At 47.9% G+C, this 25,421-nt stretch overlaps 1 protein-coding gene and 1 pseudogene across 2 annotated transcripts in view; both read left to right on the forward strand.

Annotated features, from left to right (window-relative positions):
• The window catches only part of LOC308610912 (centrosomal protein of 78 kDa-like), a 460,151-nt pseudogene that overhangs the window by 323,637 nt on the left and 111,093 nt on the right, over positions 1-25,421 (forward strand). The window lies entirely within an intron of this gene.
• Positions 1-25,421, forward strand: part of LOC308610923 (forkhead-associated domain-containing protein 1-like) — a gene marked incomplete at its 3' end in the record, with an annotated part of 110,605 nt that overhangs the window by 77,316 nt on the left and 7,868 nt on the right. Inside the window, 10 exon segments of the mRNA XM_081259906.1 lie at positions 342-446; positions 4,203-4,310; positions 7,067-7,150; positions 8,183-8,335; positions 9,189-9,384; positions 20,577-20,701; positions 23,622-23,717; positions 24,142-24,362; positions 24,900-25,033; positions 25,036-25,061. Coding sequence (XP_081116032.1) covers positions 342-446; positions 4,203-4,310; positions 7,067-7,150; positions 8,183-8,335; positions 9,189-9,384; positions 20,577-20,701; positions 23,622-23,717; positions 24,142-24,362; positions 24,900-25,033; positions 25,036-25,061 — 1,248 coding nt within the window.

Consider the following 25,421-nt stretch of genomic DNA (forward strand, 5'->3'; position numbering starts at 1 on the left):
TGTCATTGTTCTTTGCTTCCAAACTGTGCCCATTGTGTCTTCCAAACAGCCCTTATTTAGATTGAACTCAAAAATGTGCCCCAAGGAAAGAGATTCTAATGAGTGGATAGGTATCTTATACTGTTTAATCCAGGATGCATGCTGATCTTCAAAAGAAACTCAAATTTTCCCTCACCCAGCCCTTTCATTGCATCCGTTGAAAGAAAGTCCACTTTGCCTCAAAGATGTGGAATTGTCCCCCAAGGGAAGGAATGAAGCGAATCCCAGACTAGGTTTCTGCCTTAATGAACCGGATGAAATGAGTTGTGAAGTTGACTTCCCTGTTGTTGGAACTCTTTCAGCAAATCCATGACATGGAAAAAGAAATGAGGAAGCTCAGGGTGGAGCTGAAAAGGAGCAGTACCGAGCAGAGCCTGATCTCTATGACGCTGCAGGAAAAGAGCAAGGTATGGCAGGGACGGGTCGGTCTGGAAACCACTCTGGGGCAAGCACTCCACCTGCATCTTCTCTGTTCATCCTCACAATGACCCCATGCGGTCTATACTGGTATTCACCCCACTTTACAGTCGGGAAAACTGAGGCTCACAGAGGTGAAGGAAGTTATCCAAGTTCACTTGCATAAAGTAGTTGTGGCAGAACTTGAATCCAGGTCTGCCTGACTCCAAAGCTCCTGTGTGTAACCACAACCCTAGACTGCCTTCAAATCTTAATTGTGAAATTATCTAAGAAAGAATTGATCCATTAAACCAAGGTTGCCAATGATGTTGTTCCAACTTAAATTCTCATATTGATTTTTTTTGTCTTTTTGTTCCATCATTGAGAATGTTTTTAAAAATCTCAACATGTTTGTCATTTGTGTGTTTCTTCTTTTAATATGAATGATGTTTGCTTTATATATTTTGAGGCTGTGTTACTAGGTGCATATAAATTTAGAATCCTAATACTTCCTGTAGAGCAAAACCTTAGATCATCATGAAATGTCCCTTTTCATCTCTACTAGTGTTTCTCCCTTAACGTCTCCTTTGTCATTTAGCTTCATCACTGGCTTTCTGTTGGTTAGAGTTTTCATACCATATCTTTTTCATATGTTCTCTGTCAATTTTTGTCTTAAGGTTTAGACATATGCCTTCAAATATTTTTTACAAAAATATTTTTACAAAATCCAGTTTGACAATCTTTGACTTTTAGTCCATTTATATTATGTAATTACTCATGTACTGGGGTTTAAATCTACCTTCTTGCTCAATACCAGTTGTACCATCTGTGCTATGTTCCTTTTTCTCTCCTTTCTTGCCTCCTTCTGAGTGGATGGTTTTCTCTTATTCCACTTTCGCCCTCTATTAGCTTGGAAATATTTCACTTTTTTACTATTCTTTTAGTAATAGTAAGACAATAGCATTCATCCTTGACTCACCAAAATCACACATTAATTAAGTTTTTCACTCTTCTACTATTCTCTTAGTAGTCATCCTGAAGACTACAATATGCATTCTTTTTTTTTTTTTTTTTTTTTTTGCGGTACGTGGGCCTCTCACTGTTGTGGCCTCTCCCGTTGTGGAGCACAGGCTCCGGACGCACAGGCTCAGTGGCCATGGCCAACGGGCCCAGCCGTTCCGCGGCATGTGGGATCCTCCCGGACCGGAACACGAACCCATGTCCCCTGCATCGGCAGGCGGACTCTCAACCACTGCGCCACCAGGGAAGCCCTGCATTCTTAACTTCCCAAGAGGCAATAGTAGTTGATAATTATGCCCTTCTCCTTGACAGTGCAATGAGTTTCAAACACCTTAACTTCACTTACCCCCTCCAGATTTATAAGCCATTGCTGTCATTTTCTAAACTCCTCTTGATAGTTAATACCCCACAAGACATTAGTAGTGTTCTGCTATAGTCAGTATTATATCCACACATTACCCTTACTGTTGCTTGTCTTTTCTGCATCTCTGATCACCCACCTGGGTTCATTTTTCTTGTGTCTGAAGAATACCCTTTAATGTTTTCCCTCATGGTGGCTCTGCTGATGACAAATTCTCAAATGTGCCTGTGTGTCTGTCTGGAGATGTATATTTAACCTCCATTCTTAAAACACATTTGACTGCGTATTGAATTCTACAATGGCAATTCTTTTCTTTCAGCACATTAGATACAGCTTTAGATATGTCACTATTGTCTTGTGGCTCCTATTATTTCTATTTAGAAGTCATCTGTAAGCCTAACTGTTGTACCTTTGCATAATCTGTCTTTTTCTCCAGTTGCTTTTAAGATTGTCTTTTCCCTTGATTTCCAGCAGTTTTATTATGGTTTATCTAGGGGTGGATTCAGTTTTATTTACCTCGTTCAGAGTTCGTAGGGGCTTCTTGAATCCCTAGCTTGGTGTTTTGCCTTAGTTCAGGCGCTTGGGCTCTGTACCACACAGGCAGTGGGGAGCTCCTAAGGCTTCTGAACAAGTGACTGATGCAATGACATTTGTGGACAGTAATCAGGGTGAAAATGATCGTTACAATTTCTCACGTACTAGGCGTTCCCTTGAACATTTCATCTCTTCATCTTCACAACAGCGCTGTGATCTAGAAATCATCCTCTCCATTTTACAGATGAGAAAGTCAAGGCTACTAGTTACTAGTAAAGTAACTAGCCCAATGGCACAGTCGGTTTTGTCTGACTCCAGGTTCGTCTGACTTCAGTGACGCTGGCGTAGCAAACAGCCACATGCTACTGTTTACACTGAAATTAATGAAAATTAACTAAAATTTTTAGTTCAGTTCCTCCGTCACACCAGCCCCATTTCGAGTGCTCGATCCCCAGATGTGGCTGGTGGCTGCCGTATTAGACAACACAGCCTCGCTCAGAGTACCTGTACCGCTGGAGAAATTTCTGTTGGACAGAGCTGCCTTACAGCTGGGTAACTCTCACAGTACCGTTAAGATTGCACTGGAAGAATCTAAACTCGAGGCGAGGAGGCCAGTTGTCACAGTCCAGCTTGCATGTTCGAGGGACTGGAGGACAGGCGTGAGACCACCGAGTGTGAGGGAGGGAGCAGGGCGGACGCTGAAGGTGACTCTGAGGCTTGGGGACGGAAACGGGGGCTGTTCATGCAGAACACAGATAAGGGCAGAGTCCAAGGCTGGACTTGGCTTTTGCAGCACATGAAAAAGGCTGCTGACATAGAAGTCAGAGCATGTTTAGACCTGGGAGAAAACTAAGGCCCAGAGAGCTTAGATGACTTTTCCAAGGTAACGGAGCTGGGTAGAGGCTCTTCCACTGGACCACACTACTCAGAAGAAAGCTCTTAAGGGCTTTTCTGGGTCTTTTATTACATCCCTGTGATCCCCCTCTTCAGATCCCTGAAAACACAGCCTGTGAATTTGTTTCAGCACAAAAACTTTCCATTTATTTATGAGAGTTTGCCTCATTTCCTGTTAGTGCCAGGGCCCAGGGCTCAGCAGGTGCATCCAAGAATTGAGCAGCTGCGAGGCCTACACTGGCCAGCCAAGGGTAGCGTGGAGCACGCCCAAGCTTACCGTGCGTTGACTGTTACCCAAGCAAGGGGGGAAAACTAGGCAAGCTTCTCCACTTTAAATACCTTCCTTGGCAGGCTGCAGTTCTTAATAGACATTGCTTTAGCAAGCCTCCAGAGAGGTTACCACCAGTGAGTGTGCTCAAAGTGGTAACGACAAACAGTTATGATAATAAACCCAATCATAACATTTCCAAGTACCCATCACGAGTTATTAGAACGAGACTGTACGGCGGACATTCCTGTCCACCTTTCCTAGGTTACAACAGTACTTAACACACTCACAGAGCCCTTAAGCACTATTCCAAACATTGAATCCCCACAATAACTCTATGCAGTGATACTAGTATCATCATCCCCATTTGACAGATGAGGACACTGAGTCACGGAGCAGTGAAATAACTTTCCGAGTGTCGTACGGCTTGTTTGGGACCGAGCTGGGATGGGAGTGTGCGGTAGAACATAGTTGAGCCCCGGGTGCAGAGCTCGGCCCTTTCCCGTAGGGGGCAACTCCCTGTGAGTTCGCCTCCACCCTGTGCATGCCTGTGACCCCTGCTGCTGGGCTGCAGCTGTCCCTACCCCTCAGGGACTCCCCCACTGCCATTAGCAGCCCCCCCAGAAGAGTTTCCCCAGAGGGCATGATGATCACATTAGCAGCAAGCCCACGCTTTCATCATCCTTTCAGGTGGAAGAGAAGCTTCGGGAGGATTCCAGAAGGAAATTGCTTCAGCTGCAAGAAATGAGGAACAGAGAAAACCTCATTAAAGCCAATTTGGAAAGGGCAGTAGGTCAGGTAGGCGTGCTGCAGAGCCCCTTCACGGGCCCGTGCTCTCCACGGAATCCCGCACCCAAGCGGCCGGCAGGGATGAATGAGGAGGAAGACGGCCTGGCTTAGTTCACCCGCTTATCTCAGGGGCAGGGCTTTGTGCGGCTTCCGCGTCCCCGTGGATTTCACTAAAGAGGCTTTTCCTTCTGGGAAGCTGCCCACTCCAGTGTTTGCTGTTGCCTGAGACCCTGACCAAGCAGCCAGTCCCAGCTCATGGCCCACGCCAGTGAACCAGCTGTGCGGTTCCCTCTTGGGAAGGGTTTGAGCTCTTGACCCCGGTGGTGTTTCTAGCACTTTCTCCTTCACATTTTTTGTCCTGACATTTACAGCGATCTTTCTTCCTCTGGGACCCCAAACAGATGCTACAGTCAGTGTCCCCAGGGAAATGCCACATTTCTGTTTGTTTGTTTGTTTGTTTCTTTGTTTGTTTGTTTTGTTTGGCCGAACCGCGTGGCTTGCAGGATTTTAGTTCCGCGACCAGGCATGGAACCCGTGCCCCCTGCAGTGGCTGCGTGGAGTCTTAACCACTGGAGCGCCAGGGAAGTCCTGTCACTTTTCTTAATAAAGTAAAGCCCAGAATACCACAGCTTATGCCAGGTGGAGGTGGGCAGGGTGGGGAGTGGGCCATTTCCCAGGACTCTGACCCAAGATGGCCCAGTGGCCCTTTCTCTGACATGTGGCACAGACATGAGGGCCAGAACATGCAAACGAGCCTTCACCAAAGGCTAAGGGAGAGCAAAGGAGAACCCAAGATGGGGCACTGGCCCTCCAGAACACAGCCCACCGAGGGCAGCCCATCTTGGACCCCCTCCACAAGGCATCCTCTCCTGGCAGCCACGGCTCCAGGGGGACCAAGAACGTTTTGCGTGTATGTGTTTGTGCTTTTCTTTTTCTGGGAGAGTGAGTCCACCTCGTCACTCATTGGATGCTCAGAAGGATCTGTAAACCACCAAAAAATGTTAAGAACCACGATCCTTAAAGGAGCCCTCCGTCCCACCCAGCTCAGCTCCCAAAGCCCTTGCGTTTGGTAGCATCCAAGCCTGAACCGTCAGTGTGACCGGAATTTGTCCCACGCACTGAACTTCAGAGGCAACCACAAGTTAAATGACGATGCTGACCCTCAGGCAGGTTTGAAAGCCTCTTCAACCAACTTCCACACCATCACCCCCGGTGTCCTTTCTCCTGCAGGGTGCCGACCCCTTAGCAAGGCAGAGAGCCCGCCAGCCTGGGCTTCCCTCCGTGCACCTGGGCTACCCCTCACCTTGCTGGCACTCTGCACTCACGGCGCACACCCGCCTTGAGGGCATGATCTGCGCCACTTGCCGAGCGCCTGGTCATGGCTCTGGTCAGGGGTCATCCAGGAAGACCCTCAAAGACACTGAGATTCCTCCAGGTCTAGACTCGAGAGAGAAAGGACGAACGAGGCTTCTCTGCGCTGCCTGGGCCTTCCTGCTTCACCCCATTGTCTCCACAGCCCACTCCCGGCCTAAAGTCCTGCCCTTCCCCAGGCCAGTGACCACAGGACTCAGCCCATCGTCCAGCAGGACCTGTCCCTCCCCACCCCCACCCCCCACCAAGCAGTCCTGTAGGGCGCCTCTGGTGATAACGCGGGCCATTGCCCACAGGGCCCTCTCTACATAACCTCTTCCTCGGGCGAGCTAGGACCCTCCCTTGGCCATGAAACCAGCAGACGACCCAGAGTCCCTCCAATCACCCGGCTGGCTTCTGGCAGGATGACTGCAGAGGTGTCCTTAGGAGAGTCACAATTCCTCTACTTGGCTTCCCAGAGCTCCCTGGTGTGCAGCAGACTCCTGTGTCTTAGGACCTGTTCACGTTCTCATTGATTGTGTGGCCCTTGTGGTCCTTCAGGGCTCTGTTTTAGAGCCTTTCATGACCACATTTTGCCAGTGAGCCAAAAACCCAGGCCAAGGGCCATCACGTTGGTAAACTTCCAGAGAAACGTGGGCTTCTTTGCCGTTCAAGTCTCATGAGCCTGGGGCATCTTGAACTCGTCATTCTAGAAGCCCTGATTTAATTTAACTGCATTGTTTCATCATCCATAATATGAAGACACCAGCATCAGGGAGGCACTCAATAAAAACTGGCTGAACTGAAGGAGAGGACTTTGAACATCTGACTTGACAGGTGTTTCTGTTCTAAGCATTCGATGAACGTTTATTGAGTGCCTGCTGTGTGCCAGGCACTGCACCAGGCTCCGGGGACCTGGAGAGGAATACAGGAGACGTCGTCTTCAGGACACAAGGTCTAAGGCACAAAACGGCAGCAGGCAGCTCCACCTTCTCTCCCCAGGAGCCCTTGCTGATGACACAAGTTACCCGGGCTGGCAGCCTCAATGTTTATCTCACAGCCTGGTGCCAACGTAGCAGTTACGGAAGAGCGCTCCTGGCCCTGGACTTCCCACTGGATAATTGGCAGCAAGTGGCTCTTCCGAGAGCCCGAGACGTGTGTGTGCTGACCGTGTGCGTCGGCTAGGTTAAGCGGGCACACCTGAAAAGTCATTAAAACCTGCTGTCCCCCTCTCTTGTGTGGGCACTGCCCCTTCCGGTGAGAGGTGAAGGTGTTAATTACCCATAATGACCACTAAAGGCGTGCAGAGCCTTCTCACCGATTTCTCCCAGACCCAGCGATGGAGGTGCCTCCCCTAGCCTTGAAGCTGCAGCTGCGCCACTCACCTCATCCCCTTCCCTTTCTTTGTGCTGCAGCTGGAGCTTTTCAGAGGTCAGGTCCTCAAGGCCACTTGCGGACGCGTGAAACCGTTCCAGGACAAACCTGTCTCCAATCAGCAGGCTCGTCTCTCTTCCCCACTTTCTCCTTCAGGGACCCGGGGCTCCAGACACTGGGAGCATATGTTCCTGTTTTTTGTTGGTGGCACATAATTTTCACACTGTTGCTACTCCATAAAGATTTGTTTTGATTTTCTGGGAATTCCTGGCTTTTCAAGTAAAAGCCAGTTAAACTCCCTTGTAGTGTTTCTGTGAAAATCAAATTAAACCACCCAGGACTGTGTCTGGTCGGCAGACCCACACGGTGAACCTCCGTTAGACCCGCGAGGAAAGGGGCGGCCTCAGCATGGACGGTGCGTCCTCGCTCGCTCGTTCCTCCTGAAGTAGCAGATGGCAGTGAGGGTGGGCCTCTGGCTGTAACGATGCCTTATTATCCTTCCGTTTATCCTCTCCAATCCTGGGTGTCAGCGCGCGGGTCACAAGATCACACCACGGGCTTCTCTCGGACGACCTCCTTTTTAGGAGCCCACAGCATCAGGCTCAGCGTGATGAATCCCTCCCAGAATGCAGAAGAATCTAGAACACACTCGTGGCCACATGACAGGCCTTTGGCTCTTAAAAAACCATCTCTGATCCAGGGAAACATGCCCCGGTGACAGAGCCAATATCCACCCTCCAGAGCCATCCCCAAAACACGCCAGGACCTCCCTCCTCCGAGCTTAAGCTGAAGCCCTCCAGGTCTTCTCCCCCCAGAGCCACCCTGCATTTTAATTAATTAATTTATTTATTTTTGCTGGGTTGGGTCTTCGTTTCTGTGCGAGGGCTTTCTCCAGTTGCGGCGAGCAGGGGCCACCCTTCATCGCGGTGCGCGGGCCTCTCACTATCGCGGCCTCTCTTGTTGCGGAGCACAGGCTCCAGACGCGCAGGCTCAGTAGTTGTGGCTCACAGGCCCAGTTGCTCCGCGGCATGTGGGATCTTCCCTGACCAGGGCTTGAACCTGCATCCCCTGCATCGGCAGGCAGACTCCCAACCACCGCGCCACCAGGGAAGCCCCACCCTGCATTTTAAATCTTTTCTTTTTCTTTTTCTCACCAGTTACTAGAGAAGAGCAGCAGGGTCACAGAGGACAATATCAACGTTTGGCAGAAAAAGCAGACCCTGCAGAAGGAGACCCAGCTCAGCAGCTGCAAAGAGGAGGAAATCACCCAGAACATCAAGAAGCTGAAGACATCCTTAGACAGTTGCCAGGTGCCCCCTTCTCCATTCCTCAAATGTCCCCTGTGTCTCATTTTTGTGCTCCTTGTTCAGGAAATTGTCCAGCTCTGCTTTTAGTCCACCTTTTCTCTTGTTGGAGAAATCTGTTTGAGATCAGAAAACAAAGGACCTCCAGAAATGCCTCCCAGGTGAACTTGGTGTGGCCAAGGAGAAGCTGCCCGACACACTCCAAGTACTGCCTTTGGGAGGCCCCAGACCCCGGGGGAAAAAAAAACAGCCCCGTGTTATTTCCAGAGAAACCAAAGAAACATTCTGCTCTTTATTTGCAGTTTTCTTTTCTGTCCCAGCAGTGGAAGGCTGCTCTTACCCTTATTGGACCAGAGGGTCTGGCAGAGCCCCCACTTCATGGCCCCCACGCAGGGATCCAGCTTATCACATCAGGCAGCTGCTTCTGCTTTCTCTGGAAATATGCAGCTGCTATCTGGGGAGTCTGGGCAAATGTTGGCTTGTCAGCACTCTTTCAAATCAGGAAACCGCACTTTATGACCAGCTTGTGTGTTGATCTCAGCAGGAATTCTGTAACCAAATTTGCTTCCCCTTTCAGCCAAATCGTCCTTGGCAATTTGGCTTTGGAATTGCCTATACCTAAACAAAGGGTCTCTTTGACCATCCAGAGTCCCAATTAGAGTGCACGTGAAATAAAAGCTGCCTCCTTCCTTCCGCCCCCCCAAAAAGGGAAGTAGAACTGGGCCGTCACAGGGCGGCCAACATACGGCTCTGCCTGCTTCACGGGCCCGTCAAGAACACTGCTCTGTGCGGGTCACAAGCGTCAGGTGCTATTTCTGGCGATGGTGCCCGGGCTCCTCATGACCTCATCTCTTTCCAGGCATGCATGACAATGTCTTGCTGTAGCAATGACCTGAAGAAGGAGGTCGACCTCCTGCAGCACCTGCAGGTCAGCCCACCTGTCTCAGGGCTCCAGAAGGTGGCGCTGGACATCTTGCGCCTGTCACTGTCCTGGCTGGAGGAAACGGAGCATCTCCTCCACGAGGTGGGGATCCAGTTCTGCAGCTCCGACAAAGGTGATTGAAACTCTTTTCTCACATAGTTACATGACTGAAATATTGCGTTGAATCTGATCACGATGGGACATCTGTTGAGGGAGGCTTCTTAGGTATGTGGCCAAGTGTTCCCTTCTCCAGACTTCACTTTGCTTCACCACTTGAGAAGCAGTGTTCCTGGAAACAAGTACACAAGTGCGACGTGATACTGGAGAAAAAGGAGACGTGACAGAGTCAACAGGAAAAATCGAAATTATGCTCAATCTTCTCTCTCAGAAGTAACCCTATATATACATAGAGAGAGCAGAGACGGTTTTCAGAGCAGTTTTATGTTCATGGCAAAATTGAGAGGATGATACAGAGATTTCCCAGGTACCCCCTGTCCCCACTCATACACAGCCTCCCCCATTTATCAGCATCGGCACCAGAGAGGTACAGTTGTCAGGACTGATGAACCTACATTGACCCATCCGAATCACCCAAAGTCCATGGTTTATATTAGGGTTCACTCTTTTTCATTTTAATTTTATTGGAGTGTAGTTGATTTACAGTGCTGTGTAGGGGTCACTCTTGCTGTTGTACATCCTATGGGTTTGGGCTTGGACAAATGTGTGATGACATGTATCCACCATTATAATATCATACAGAATCGTTTCACTGCCCTGGCCTTTCTCGCCTTCTGAGATGGCCCACGCTCTGTCTGTGGAGTGTGTTTCTCTCTAAATAAGTCCACGTCTTACCTATCACTTTGTCTCTCACTGAATTCTTTCTGCGATGAGACATCAACAACCTGAGCTTCATTAAGTCCTGAGACCAGCAGGTCCACCAATAATGAGGCCCACCCCGGGGAGGACCCAGAGGCCCTATAAATCACGATGCTCCACCGGGAAGATGGTCCAGTCCTGAAGGTGCCTTGGATCCCAAATCTACTGCCCTAAGCAGAAGCCAGGGAGCACGGCGGGGGATGTGGTTCAGATCAGGCCATCTCTGAGCAGATTGGTGGATTCTGTGCACAAAGCCCTGGTATTAGGTCAACTCGATTTATGAGTTTCACTTCTCAGGTCACTCTGTAACTACATAGTAACAGAAAGTACAGAGAATTCATTAAAAGCCACCTGTGGAGTCCATAGAGGGGAAGTGGGGTGGGTGAAGTTACAGATCAGGGACGTGGTAATAAAGCAAAATGATGATAACCCATAAACCCAAATATCTAGAAACTGATATTCTAGAAATTGAGGAAAGTAAAGCTACAAGTTTAACAAAATAAAAAGAAGCAAAGGAGAAGCCAACTTCAAAGCCAGCCTATGCAATTCCTCCAGGGCAGCGCACATTTGTCTGATTGAAGCCTGGCCCTGCTGTTCTTCAGTGCCTTCCTATTAGTGCCTTAAGTAATCAACATCTCCAGTAATCCCTCTGCAGTGTTCAGGAATTCAACTCGTCATGGGGAAACCTGTGGTTTGAGGACTTATGTTTTTAAGAAACCTTCTTTTCTTTTCAAAACTGGACATTTTTATTTCAAATAAAAGAACCTATCCCCCCCCAAAAAAAAAGAATAGTTTCACTGCCCTGAAAATCCTCTGTGCTCCCTTCCAGCCCCCGCGCAGCCCCTGGCAACCACAGATCTTTTTACCGTCGCCCTAGTTTTTGCCTGTTCCAGGATATCATGTAGTTGGAATCATACAACTTTTCAGATTAGTTTCTTTTATTTAGTAATATGCATTTTCGTTTCCTCCAAGTCTTTTCATGGCTTGATAGCTCTTTTTTTCTTTTTAAGTGCCCAATAATATTCCATTATCCATTCACCTACTGAAGGACATCCTGGTGGCTTCCAAGTTTTGGCAGTTATGAATAAAGCTGCCATAAACGTCCACGTGCAGAGTTTTGTGTGGACATGTTTTCAACTCCTTTGAGTAAATACCAAGGGCGCGGTTGCTGAATCGTGTGGTTAGAGTACATTTAAGTGTTTTTTTAAATTTTAATTTATTTTATTTTATTTATTTTTGGGTGCGTTGGGTCTTCATTGCTGCGCACGGGCTTTCTCTAGTTGCCGCAAGCGGGGGCTACTCTTCCTTGTGGTGCACGGGCTTCTCATTGCAGTGGCTTCTCTTGTTGCGTTGCATGGTCTCTAGGTGCGCAGGCTTCAGTAGTTGTGGCACGCGGGTTCAGTAGTTGTGGCACACAGGCTTAGTTGCTCTGCGGCATGCGGGATCTTCCCAGACCAGGGCTTGAACCTGTGTCCCTTGCATTGGCAGGCGGATTCTTAACCACTACGCCATCAGGGAAGTCCGTAGAGTACGTTTAGTTTTTAAGAAAACCACAAAACTCTTTTCCAAAGTGGCTGTTTTGCGTTCCCGCCAACAATGAATGAGAGTTCCTGTTGCTTCACATCCTCGCTAGCGTTTGGTATCGTCACTACTATCATATTTTGTGTGGAACTTCCAGGGCATTTTCCCATGGAAAGACCTGTGTGATTCTAGGCAAGTTACTTCCCCTCTCTGTGCCTGTTTCTTTACCTGTAAAATGGGGATAATAGGGAATACTCACCCCGTAGGATTTTTGTGAGGATTAAAATGCATTGATATATGTAAAGTACTTAGAATAGTACCTGGCATAAAATAGGCACTACCTATCCACGTGTATTGATTTTTTAACTTTACAAAAGAATAATGTCATATTATACCCAATTTCCTTTAGTTTCATTCCTAACAGTACATCTGGAGCATCCTTCAATGTCAATACACACAGATCTACATCATCGCTGTCACTGATGGCAAGGAACCCCATTCTGAAGGATGTACCGTAATTTATTTAGCCAGTCCTCTATCATGGGCATTTAAGTTGCTTCCAGTTTTTCACACTTAATAGATGAGGCTGACATAAATATTATTCACACATACCTGTTCATCTTATCTTTATCATCCTAGATGTGGAAGGATATGAACCACTTTCATTCAACAAAGATTTATCGCAGGCCTCCTAGATACCAGGCACAGTGCAGGCTGGAAATATAATGGGGTCAGAAACAGGTAGAATCCAGGTTATGGGGTATATGGATGTTGGCTGTAAAATTCCTCCCTGTTCGCTGTACATTTGAAATCTTTCATTATAAAATATTGGGGAACTAACAGGCACTCTCCCTGCGCTTGTAGATCTTAGGGTCTCAGGGAGGAATAGGGTGGGGCCTTAACTGAAAAATCACTCACATGTAAAACTTTAATCATGACAGTTGCTTTGAAGAAGTGCAGGGCTCTGACCTGGTCAGGGACGGCAGGGCAACTGCAGGGTGCATAGGAGTTATTTGCCAAAGAGGGGAGGGGAGGGCATTCTGGGTGGAGGGAGCAGCGTGGTGGGATCGAAGGAAGCATGGAGAACTCAAGGGGCTTAAAGAAATGGAGGCGGAGGGCAGGGACTGGTGAAGGAGGTCCACAGGGGCTGTATCATGTTGTGGCCGGGGGCTTGCAGAGCCCTGGTAAGAAGCTCTGCTTTAACCTGAGAGCAGAGAGAAGCCCACGAAAGGTTTTAAGGAAGAAACTGATGGAACAGGCTTGCATTTGGAGACAGTCATCTTGGCCACGAGTGGAAAATGTACAGGAAGGTGGCCAGCACAGAACCCCGGGAGAGCAGTTAGGAGGCTGTCACAAGACACGATGGTGGCCCTCACTGTGGCAATGGAGGGGACGGAGCAAGAGAGAAGATTCCAGGGGCATTTAAGAGATGAATCAACAGGCCTCAGTGATGGAGTTAGATATGGCTAGAAGGGAAGTGATGGAGAGAAAGGGGGCTACAGATCTCCAGGTTTCTGGCTTGTGTTAAAAGTACAGATGTGGTTCCTTCACTAAAATCCAGAGTAAGGAATGCCACAGGAGGACCGGGTTTGAGAGGGAAGATGAGTGTGAGGTGCCTGTAGACATCCAAAGTGAGGTGCCAAGGACGCAGCTGTCACCCTGGATATCCAACCATATCAGTGATGTGGCCCCGGAACCCAGAAGAACATGTGCCACATAGCGGGTGCTTAGTCAGATGGGATGTATGGACGGGTAGATGGATGGATGGTGATTAAAGCCATACGTGTGAATGGTATCACTAGGAAGAAAGTATTGAATGAGAAGGGAGAGCCCAGGGCCACACCTGGGAAACTCCAACATTTATCGTTGATCCTTCTTGCCAAAGCGCTCTCCAGGGAGGCTGCACAAACTTGACATTCTTGCAATAATGAATGAGAATAGAGGAGTGATTTTCAACTCCGGTGATTAAACAACCCCAGCCAGGATATGTCTAAGGTAATCCAGAAGGTGGTGCAAATTTCTTTTAAATGTGTTTAAAAAGAAAGGCAAGGCTTCCCTGGTGGCACAGTGGTTGGGAGTCTGCCTGCTAATGCAGGGGACACGGGTTCGAGCCCTGGTCTGGGAGGATCCCACATGCCGCGGAGCAGCTAGGCCCGTGAGCCACAACTACTGAGCCTGCGCGTCTGGAGCCTGTGCTCCACAACAAGAGACGCTGTGATAGTGAGAGGCCCGCGCACCGCGATGAAGAGTGGCCCCTGCTTGCTGCAACTAGATGAAGCCCTCTCACAGAAACGAAGACCCAAGACAGCCAAAAAAATAAATAAATAAACAAATGTGGGGTTTAAGAAAAAAAAGAGAGGCAAAATCAAGATTAACTTTTCTGTAAGTGCCTGCCCCTCACAGAGAGCATAGAGAAGAGGGGCGTTGCATTTCTCCCGGCAACCCAGACCCTCCCCAACCACTGTATTACTGTTGTTGTAATCATGGCAGAGTCTGAGTGTGCGTGAAACCAAGAGAGATGTGGCCCACAGTTCTAGCTGTTCTTCAAAATCAGAACTAAAACAAGGAAAGGTCATGATCTCTATCCTAGTAATAGCGGGGCCAAGCAATGTGTGCACTGTCCCCTCCCCAGGCTTTAGGAGTCACTGAAGCCTCTGTCTCTAAATCTAGTCTTACATTACCGTAAAGAAACATGGGTTGCAAAATTAAGCCATCAGGGGCTTCCCTGGTGGCGCAGTGGTTGAGAGTCCGCCTGCTGATGCAGGGGACACGGGTTCGTGCCCCGGTCCGGGAAGATCCCACATGCCGCGGAGCGGCTGGGCCCGTGAGCCATGGCTGCTGAGCCTGCACGTCCGGAGCCTGTGCTCCACAACAGGAGAGGCCACAACAGTGAGAGGCCCACGTACCGCTAAAAAAAAAAAAAAGAAGAAGAAGCTGGCTCAAAAACTTTTTGTGTGTTAGACCACCATGATAAGTGATTCAAGGTACTTCCCATTGCTGAGGCCAGCAGGGGATCCCCCAGTCACTCATCACCATACACAAGCAGTCCTAAGAGCCTTGTGTGTTCACAGTTCCTAAGAGGAGGGTAGGAACCATGGTTTGTTTAATTCCTCCTCGGTACTTGTCACTGTGTTAGTTGTTTTACATGTACTGTGTACTTTCATCTTCCAACAGCCCAATGAGCCAGGTACTATTGTCGTCTTTATTTTGCAAGTAAGGAAACTGAGTATCAATAACATTAAGGAACTTGCTCAAAGTCACACAGCGGGTACATGGTAGGGTCAGGACTCAAACTGAGGTCGTTGTGACCCTAGCACTTGTGCTTTTTCTGTGACCCCACATGCCCTCCGAAGATCCAGAGGGGTACCAGGTACATGCCCAGTTCCTAGAGGACAGGTTCTGTCGTTAACTTGAACAGAGACAAACCTGAGAGTTTCATTCCCTGGAGTGAAGGGTGTCTGATGCGCACCGCGGGCCTCGCCCCAGCAAAGCCCCATTTGCATTAGAGCGAATAATTCTGAGTTCAGGCTTTGGAGACCAGCTGCTAAGGTGTGACTCTCAAGTGTGCGCTTACTCATTGTGTGAGCAAGTCTCGACTTCTGTGTGCCTCTGTTTACTTGGTTATAAAATGGGGTTAAGATCTCACCAGGTAGTTGTGAGGATTAAATGACTTGGTACCCAAATCATGGGGTCACACATAAGCCTTAGTAAATGGTAGCTGCCATCCGCATCAGCCTTGAATACTTGTTGATTGAATGTGAACTAAATGTGGATGGCAAGCAGATGGGTATGCGCACAGGCAGGGCAGCTTGATTTACTCACGCCGAGGTGCCTTTACCTGTGACCCCTGCCGCATCTCTATTTGACAGCTAGTCAGATTTTCTTAGCAGTGAGCACTCAGTTCTCTTCCCAGGCCTTCTTCCTCAGCTCTTGACAATGGGCTGCATTTCCTAGCTGCCGAGTGGTAAAGCTGGGACTCCATCCAGGTCCCTGTGACCTCAAAGCCCCTGCTCTGAACCACCATACTACCTGCCTTTTAAAATATTGTCCTAAGGGATAAAACACACGTAACGAGCTAGGTCTGTAAAATCCTGAAATAAATCCCTCAGGGAAATCCAGGTTGAGTAACTATTGTTGGATCATGTCATGAGCAGCCCAGGAGATTGGGGTCACTACTAAAGATCTGATTGGTTAAGATATCACCTAACACCTGTCAGAATGGCCGTCACCAAAAAGAACACAAATAACAACTGTTGGCGAGGATATGGAGAAAAGGGAACCCTTGTACACTGTTGGTGGAAATGTAAATTGGTGTGGCCACTACGGAAAACAGTTTGAAGGTTTCTCAAAACACTAAAAATAGAACTATCATATGATCCAGCAATTCCACTCCTGGGTATTTATTCCCCTAAAATGAAAACCACTAATTCAAAAAGATACATGCACCCCAATGTTCATAGCAGCATTATATACGATAGCCAAGACATAAAAGCAACCTAAGTGCCCATCAACAGATGAGTGGATAAAGAAGATGCAGTAGGGAATTCCCTGGCGGTCCAGTGGATAGGAGTTGATGCTTTCACTGCTACGGCCCAGGTTCAGTCCCTGGTTGGAGAACTAAGATCCCACAAGCTGCATGGTGTGGCCACCCCCCAAAAATAGATGTGATATATCAATATCTATATCTATATCTATATCTATATATGCAGTGGAATACTACACAGCCATAAAAAAGAATGCAATTTTGCCATTTGCAGCAACATGGATGGACTTGGAGGGTACTATGCTTAGTGAAATAAGTCAGACAGAGAAAGACAAATACTGTATGATATGACTTTTATGTGGAATCTAAAAAATAAAACTAGTGAATATAAGAAAAAAAGAAATAGACTCACAGATATAGAAAACAAACTAGTGGTTACCAGTGGGGAGCAGGAAAGGGGGAGGGACAAGTTAGAGGTAGGGAAATAAGAGGAACAAACTACCGTGCTCACTTCAGCAGCACATATACTAAAATTGGAACAATACAGAGAAGATTAACATGGCCCCTGTGCAAGGATGACACGGAAATTCATGAAGCGTTCCATCCTTTTGTGACCAGAATGGGAAGGAAATTCAAAAAAGAGGGGATATATGAATACATAGAGCTGATTCACATTGCTGTACAGTTGAAACTAACACAACATCGTAAAGCAGCTATACTCCAATTTTAAAAAAAGAGGTACAAACTACTATGTATAAAATAAATAAGCTACAATGATATATTTTACAGCACAGGGAATATAGCCAATATATTTTTTTTAATTTCACTTTTTCCTAATTTTTTTTCTTTTTTTTTAAACCCCACATTTGTTTATTTATTTATTTTTTTGGCTGTCTTGGGTCTTCGTTTCTGTGCGAGGGCTTTCTCTATTTGTGGCAAGCGGGGGCCACTCCTAATTGTGGTGCGCTGGCCTCTCACTATCGCGGCCTCTCTCGTTGTGGAGCACAGGCTCCAGACGCGCAGGCTCAGTAGTTGTGGCTCACAGGCCTAGTCGCTCCGCGGCATTTGGGATCCTCCCAGACCAGGGCCCGAACCCATGTCCCCTGCATTAGCAGGCAGACTCTCAACCACTGCGCCACCAGGGAAGCCCATAGCCAATATTTTATAATAACTATAAATGGAATATAACCTCTAAAAATTGTGAATCACTATGTTGTACACCTGAAACATACAATATTTTACATTGACTATATCTCAATTAAAAAATTAAAAAGCTGTGACCTAAAAAAAAAAAAACTGATTGGTGAAGGATTACTGTGTGGTCCCACTGGAAGACAGGAAACATGTAAGGAGGACCTTAAAAGTCAGCTCCCCTCTCCTCCTGCCTGGTTTCTCAGCTTCTTTTGATAAGGGAAAGAAAGGACTTTTTACATTGATCTTTGCAAGCTCAGTTGATTGTGTCTACTTCTGCAAGATTTTGTTGCAAATAAAAGGATTCCCTGCATACATAGAAAATCGCTCTTTCTCAGATATCCAAGATACGCAGTATTTTTATGTGAAAAAAAAGAAAGTTGTAATACAATATGCACAGTGTTCTCCCCTTTTTTTTCTTTTTTTTTTTTCAAATGCCAATATCCGACCACAGGAGAAATCTGGAGGAAAAGACATAAAAGTGTTGAGAGTATTATCCCAGCATGAGGAGACTGCATGAGCCATGACTTTCACTCAGTCGTTCAACAACTATTTATTGCAGCCCTACTGTGTGCCGGCCACTGAGGATACAGCGGGGGGACACTTTCCACTTTATGGGTTTCTGCCCTGTTTGGATTTGTGTAACAGGCATGTGTAACTTTTGTATCCAGAACTATAATCAAGAATTGCTTCTTCTCCCAAAGAAGAAAATCCCTCTTTCCAACAGCCCAAGTCCGCATCACCCATCTCTGCCATCTCGGGATCCGCCCAGCGCCCCTCTCCTCACGCACCCTTCACATCAGCCAGCCCAGCCCTTCACTCTCCAGCCTCTAGTCTCTCTGAAAAGAGAATGACAGACCTAGGTCTGAATTCTGATCCTACTGCTTACCAGCTCCATAGCTTAACCTTGCTGGGCGTCTGTGTCTCACCTATAAATGCAAACACATTTCCTTGCTGGGCTGTTTGTAATGATCAGAAAATATCACGTGGTAAACTTCTGGCATGGTGCCTGGCACACGGCAAGTGGTTAATACTGAATAGCTATTATTATAATATTATTATTCTCACTCTTCCAAGCTGGAAATTCTCAACAAGTGGCAATGTCAGAGGTCAAGGGCCCAGGCACGAGCCGGTTCAGCTCCCCTCCTGTCTCTCTCCGCACCCACCTTTCCTCCTTTCCCTCCATCTTCCCTCACTACATTCTCTTTCCAAATGCAGCTCTTCCCTCCCTGAGTCTCCCCTTCTCTCTCCCTCCCAGACCACCTTGTGCACAAGCTCCTGAATCACGACCTCCTTCTTCAGCGTCTACAGCCTCCCACTCCGTCTTTCTCCTTCATCATCAAACATGCACTTCAAGCTGGTGTATCTTCACTGGGACCACTGCTTCTTTAGCTCCTTTTCTACTGCTTGTACTCCTGTCCCACTAAGACCTTGAAGTGCATTACACCCTGTGTGCTCACCACCAACTTCCCACATTGTCTTTGCCTCTTTGGCAACTGACGTGGCCCCCCTGCACTGAAGCCACAGCTTCCTCCCCCCACCATGTTCTCCCTGGCCTACCCAACCCTCTCGGTTTGCTTTCTTGAAACCCTCTCATCTTTGATAATTACAGCTTGGGTGGGTGATGCTCATGGCAGCCAGTAGGTGGAGGCCAGGGATGCTGCTAAACGTCCTACGGTGCCCAGGACGGCTCCCACAACGAGGACTGTCCAGCCCAACACGTCGAGATGCTGCAGTTGAGAAATGCTGCTGGCTCCTTCGTCTCTAATACATCCCGGTTATTTTTCTGAAAAAAAAAAATCACCCTTCATTAAGCCAGCTCACTGCTCCATCAGAAGCTGAAATAGCAGTGACTCAGACCCTGGAGTCACACCACTGTGATCCCAATCCCTGGCTCAGCCATTTGCCAGCTGTGTGGCGTCCAGCAGCCACAGGTCTCAGAGCCCGACCGCCTCGTGTGTAAAAGGAGGCGATGGCGGGACAGTACAGTGGGGTGATGCGTTGATTGCTTGGCAGAGGGCCGGGCACACAGGTCACACTCGTGACATTTCAGTGATGTTTAAATCAAGTTTATACTCTTTAGGCTACTGTTCTAGGCTGGCCACAAACTGAGCTCAGCTTTCCATCCCGACTCTTCCCTCTACTCCTCCCCTCCCCCATCATCTGCTCTAACCCAATTAAGCTCTTCCAGAACATGCACTGCATTTCCCTACCTCTCATCCTACCTCCTGCCTTCACCCCCCATATTAGTTTCCTATGGCTGTTCTAACAAATTACCACAAACTTAGGGGCTTAACACCACTCATATTTATTCTTTTACAGTTCTGGAGGCCAAAGGTCCAAAATCAGTTTCGCTAAGGTAAAGGCAAGGGGCTGGTTCCTTCTGGAGGCTCTAGGAAAGAATCCGTTTCCTTGCCTTTTCTAGTCTCTAGACTGGAAAAGGCGAGGAAATAAAAATTCCCCGCTTTCCTTGGCTCACGGCAGAGGAGCACCTTCAACTCTCTGCTTCTGTCACAACACCGTCTCTGTCTGTAGTCAGACTCCCTGTGTCTGCTTCTTGTAAGAACCCATGCGCCTATGTTGGGTCCCCCCAGCTAATCCAGGATAAGCCCGCATCTCAAGATCCTTACCCTCATCACATCTGCAAAGGTCCTTCTGCCCTGTCAGGTAATGTTCCTAGGCTCTACGGATTAGGACCCAGACATCTTTGGGGGGGAGGCATCATTCACCCAACCACCTCTTCCATTCTGACATGCCATCCCCTCCAACTCTGCATACCCACGCGTGCCCACGCCCAGTGGGGCCTCAGCCAAGCAGTGATCACACCAGGTGAATGATGGCGCCTCCCCTGGGACTCTTTCATAGACGGATGCTGTGCAAGGACCAACCTTGGGGAACTTCCCAGGATAAATACCCTGTTTAGAGGGAATAGGGCTTTCAAGAAACCAAGCTTGCTGCTGGGTGGAGCCCTGGGCTAAGACACAGAAGCCTGGGTTCAAGTCCATCCTCACACCTGTGGCTGAAGGTTCCCCCTCAGTGCCCCCGCCCTGGGAGGCTGCAGCCTCATATGAGCTGTGTGGCCTTGGACAAGTCATTTCACCTCTCTGGGCCTCGATGCCTCACCTGCCAAGGGAGGATGGTGAGCTAATTAGTACTGGCCTGTGGTAAGTGTCCAGTAAATACCAGCTGTGACTTTTACATGCAGTAACTTCTTCCTGAGCCTTTCTTTTGAGTGTAAATTATTTCTTTTATAGATCACAAGGACCACATGGATGGATCATTTCTAGACTTAAAGACCCTCGGGATGGAAAAAAATGTTCGGAAAATATTGGAGGTAAAACCTGACTTGCCAACTTTTTCAAGAGTAGAGATCGGAATGGTAACCAAAGAAACTTTGTCTCTGCATTGACTGACACGTGGGGAGGGTGGGCGTGAGGACAGACACTAGCCGTGTGCCCTGGCACCACTGTATACATCATTGGTTCGAGGCCAGGTCCTCCCTGATGGGCTGGCACCTGTATGGACTGGTCGGTACCTGGCCGTAACAGCGATCCAATGTTTGAATAGAAAGGCGGCTTCCCATCATGTACAGCATGATATAGCATTGCACTGATGCTGGCCAGGTCAATCTCTGGGCCCTCCTTTTCACATCACATGTTGTATTCTGCAGAAAATATCCAACAAGCTAATGTACAACAGTATGTCATGAGCTTGCCTAACATTTGCTTTTTGCTATAAACTGAAAAACATGAACACATAAAGGGCAGCAGAAGGGAGCCATGATGATTAAGAAGACACAAGTTCTAGAATCAGAGACCTGTGTCCTAATCCCAGCTCTGCAAGCTCTGTGACCTTGGGCAGCCTCCTAACCTTTCTGGGACTTCAATTTCCCAGCTGTAAAATGATGATGGAAAAATTAAAGGAGATCATTATGTAAAGTGCTTATCCCAGTGCCTAGCTCATAGCGAGCACTTGAATAGCTGATAGTTATTATTGTCAAACAGTATTTAAAGAGTATTATCCAAGAAAACCTTCCTTTCTTAGGGAGCATAGTTTGTGTTTTCCAGGATTTTCAGAGGTAATTTGATTGCTAGGTTGAAGGTGCCCTGTATCCTAAATGGATGTTTGATCGGGTGTTTGACTGACACATGACAATGGACAGCTCAGGCCAGCGTGGCTTGCTGCGGCAGCTGGTCTAAACCAGCTTTTGGAAAACATTATAAAGCCATCCTCTCTGTACCAGCATTTTCTCCTACAATTTTTCTAGACATTTGCTCACACGTCTAGAGATGTGAGTCTTCAGAAACGTGTTGGTCTTCCTGATAAAATCGAACCTTCCTTCTCTGAGGTTGGGAGTAGAGGGACCGTCTCCAGGTGGGGAGCTCAGCTGGATCTCACGTCCTGATGGTCCTGCTTCCAAGATTGACCTTCCCCTTGGCAACAAGCCCTCATCCCACCACTGACACCACAGAGCAGGAAACCTCCTAACTCTCAATCCTCCAAGGTTGGCAGTAATTAAATGAAAGAGCAGGAGGAAGAATAGCTGACATCTGTGAACTGCTTACTGTGTGCCAGGCGTTGAGCTCAGCCGGCTCCATGCCTTATGTCATTTAACCATCGTAGCAGCCTTGTGTCATAGTTACTATTATTGTCCCCATTTAACAGATAAGAAAAATTAAGGCTTCAGGAGGTCAAGTACCTCACCCAAGGTCACAGAATAATGATTGAAGACACACCAGGGGTGTGTCCCTGGTGGTCTGTCTGCGAGCCTGCAGAGACCGGGTGGGGACTGTGTGCTTGGATCCTGTAGCCCAGGCTCTTCCTTAGTGACCCTCCCCTCAGGAAAAGAGGGGGCGTCTGGAGCGGTACAGAGGATGCAGCTCAGTGTAGCTGAAGACACTGAGCAGCATCTCAGGTTCTTTTTGCAGCAGATCTGCCCGGTTTATTGTCATCTTCAGATACCCTCTTTTATTCTCATCTCCATAGATACATAGACAAATATGTCCACTCTTATCTATCACAGTCACTTTGGGGGCCATTATAGTTTTTTAGTTGTTTTGTTTTTAATCTCAGAGGTTTTCAGGGTAGTGCCAACAAATGCTAGGGCTAAGAGGTGCTCATGGCAAGCATTAAAAGCCAATTTATTTTTTAAGGAGGCTTATTATGGTTATTTGTAGTCATTCAGATCGGGTAACCTATTCAGTCTGGTGGCCTTTCCATGCAGTCATTTGGGCTTCCAGCAGCCAGCTGGCTGGTTGGGGTCTTAGGGAGATGCAGCTGCAAACACTATCTGCATTGTCTCTGGAAAGGGTCTGAAGGGATGCCCACCCACCAGGTTCCAGAGCTAGGAGAAGGTTGGGCCAAATTTTGTGAGGGTATGGTTTCTGCTGCACAGAAATGAGATTCCTTTAATAAAAAGGAGGGAGGCTATTTTCCACTTAACCTTCATTCGTTCATTCAACAAACATGCCCACTATGCACCACTCGGTGCCAGGTGCCATGCTGGGCACAAGGAGGGAGATAGTGAGCAAAAGCCACATGGTCCCCATTTTTCTGGAGCTTGTCTTCTCAACATCAGCGGTACTGATTTTTTGAGCCAGGTAACTCTTTGTTTGGGAGACTGCCCTATGCATCGTGGGGTGTTTAGCAGCATCCTTGTCCTCTACCCACTAGACGCCAACAGCAATTATGACACCCACAAATGTGTCCAGGCATTGCTAAATGTCCTGGAGTGGGTAGGGTGGACAGAGTCACCCCCAGTTGAGAACCACTGGCCTAAAGGGAAGACAGACGAGACGGTGGCCAAAGAATGGCACAAGTGATGCATCATTTCAAAGGCAGTCGTGCTCTGAAGGGGTAGGAACACAGTCATAAAGAAAGCAGTTCACAGAGTCAGACTGGATTTAAAACCAACTCTCTTGGCATGGACATATATACACACACACGCTACCAAAGGTAAAATAAATAGCTAGTGGGAAGCAGCTGCATCGCACAGGGAGAGCAGGTTGGTGCTGTGTGTCTACCTAGAGGGGTGGGATAGGGAGGGTGGGAGGGAGATGCAAGAGGCAGGGGATATGGGGATATATGGATACGTATAGCTGATTCACTTTTTGATACAGCAGACACTAACACACCATTGTAAAGCAATTATACTCCAATAAAGATGTTAAAAAAATTAACTCTCTCAAATTATTCTTTAGTATCTTTCCAGTTCTTCCATTATTCTTTGGGTTATTCTTCTGGATGTAGAAAATCATAACGGAATGCCAAGAGAGTTTTTCTTCTTTTTTTTATTTCAGCCTGAAAATGGCCTTTCCAGCCCAGGGTCCATCATGGTCTCTGAGAAGTTAAGGAAAATGGATGTGGCTGACGCTTTAGATCTTAGTGAAAAGCTGGTAGGTATACCCAGCATCAGTCCCCTCCTGTCCAAACGTGCGTGCCCTGCAGATAGTTTAAACATCAACTCCACATACATGTTTAGTTGTTACAGTAGCTCCACGAGACCCATCTCCTATCCCAGCATGGGCTAGAAATTGCAGAGCCCAATTCCTTGGAAGACTGGGTAGTAAGAATGAATGTTTATGTCTGTTGTCATTCCCCCTCCCCACTTCCCCCCAATTCTCAAAAAGGCATAGTGTAAATGGATGCGGGGGAAAATGAAAGTCGTACTAAAAGCCCCAAATGCACTCATTTGCAAAGCATGTGTTTCTTCTCTGCAACTGCAGAAAATGAATGAAACAGAATTAGACGTTTGCCTCCTCAAAGTGGCCTCCAGCGGTCTTGGGCCAGGCCTCTTACCTGAGAAATGCTTTCTCGTAGTACATGGACATGAGCAAAACCCTCGGGACTTTGATGAACATCAAAGGTATGTCAGGTCACGTGTCCATGAAACACCTCTCCCGAAAAGAGAGGGAGAGAGTCTACCAGCTTCGACTAACAGACCTGTACCTGGTGTTTGATAAGATCACCCTACTCAAGAACCAGCTGCAGAGAAAAGAAGAGCTTTTGAGACGATACGAGAAGGACATTGAACAGCTCATGTGTGGCCCATGTCTCCGGCAAAAGGCCCAGGCCTCCATTCTCCAGGCTAAACCTCGGTGCAGCTGCAGACCCGTAGGGACCAGGACAAGAGGACAGAGGCCTGGGTGTGGAGGGGGGCAGGCGGGATGGTGACTCAGGGCCTGATGGACCCAAGTCTCTGGGCAAGAAAGCAGCAGTTAAAGTACCCTACTGTTAAGGAATAAGGTGCACCTTTTATAAATGTGTCTGATGTTTCACCATGTGTGTGCTTTTCGTAATTCCATCCTATTTTCAGTGGTATCCGTTCCCCCACCCTCTCTGGGAAATTGGGAGGGGCTGGTAGCATAACCGTTGCCCCCTTCATGCTGCACGTCCACAGCCAATGGGCTATTTATTCTGCCCTCTAGTCCCCACATCTTCAGCCTTCCCCCCACTTGTAAGGAAACCGCGAAGCCAGGCATATATGGAAGTGTTCTGAGGATCTCCCAGGTCAGGAGCATTGGTGGTGAGTGAGAAAGCTGAGGAGAAAAGAGACTTTGTCTCTCCTGTGTGCTCAGGCAGAGCAAAGTGTCGGTTCAGATGTACCAGTCACAGGTGGCAAAGCTGAAGGACATCTCCAGAGAGGCCGAAGAAAAGGCGCTGCTGAAGGAGGCCCTGGCGCACATGGAAGAGTGGCTGCACCAGGAGAAGAGGGTACCAGGGCGATCAGGCAGCAGAAGGTGAGAGGTCCCTGCTCGGAGCAGAGCCTCTGAGGCTGCCCCTCAGCTCCCTTTAGAAACAGCCAACTGAGGCCCCAGTGGGATCCAGGCAGCAAAGAATGCATTCACTCATTGCAAAGGAAGGTGGCAGAATAGCTTTAGCTTTAGGCAGACTTAGGTTTAGACTCTTGTTCTGCCATTTACTGTGTGACTTCAGGCAGCTTTTTTTTTTTAACATCTTTATTGGAGTATAATTGCTTTACAGTGTTGTGTTCATTTCTGCTGTGTAACAATGTGAATCAGCTATATGCATACGTATATCCTCAGATCCCTCCCTCTTGCGTCTCCCTCCCACCCTCCTTATCCCACCCCTCTAGGTGG

This window comes from Mesoplodon bidens, assembly GCF_964165515.1.
Source record: "Mesoplodon bidens genome assembly, contig: HAP1_SCAFFOLD_96, whole genome shotgun sequence".
In the NCBI taxonomy this organism is placed as follows: Eukaryota; Metazoa; Chordata; class Mammalia; order Artiodactyla; family Ziphiidae; genus Mesoplodon; species Mesoplodon bidens.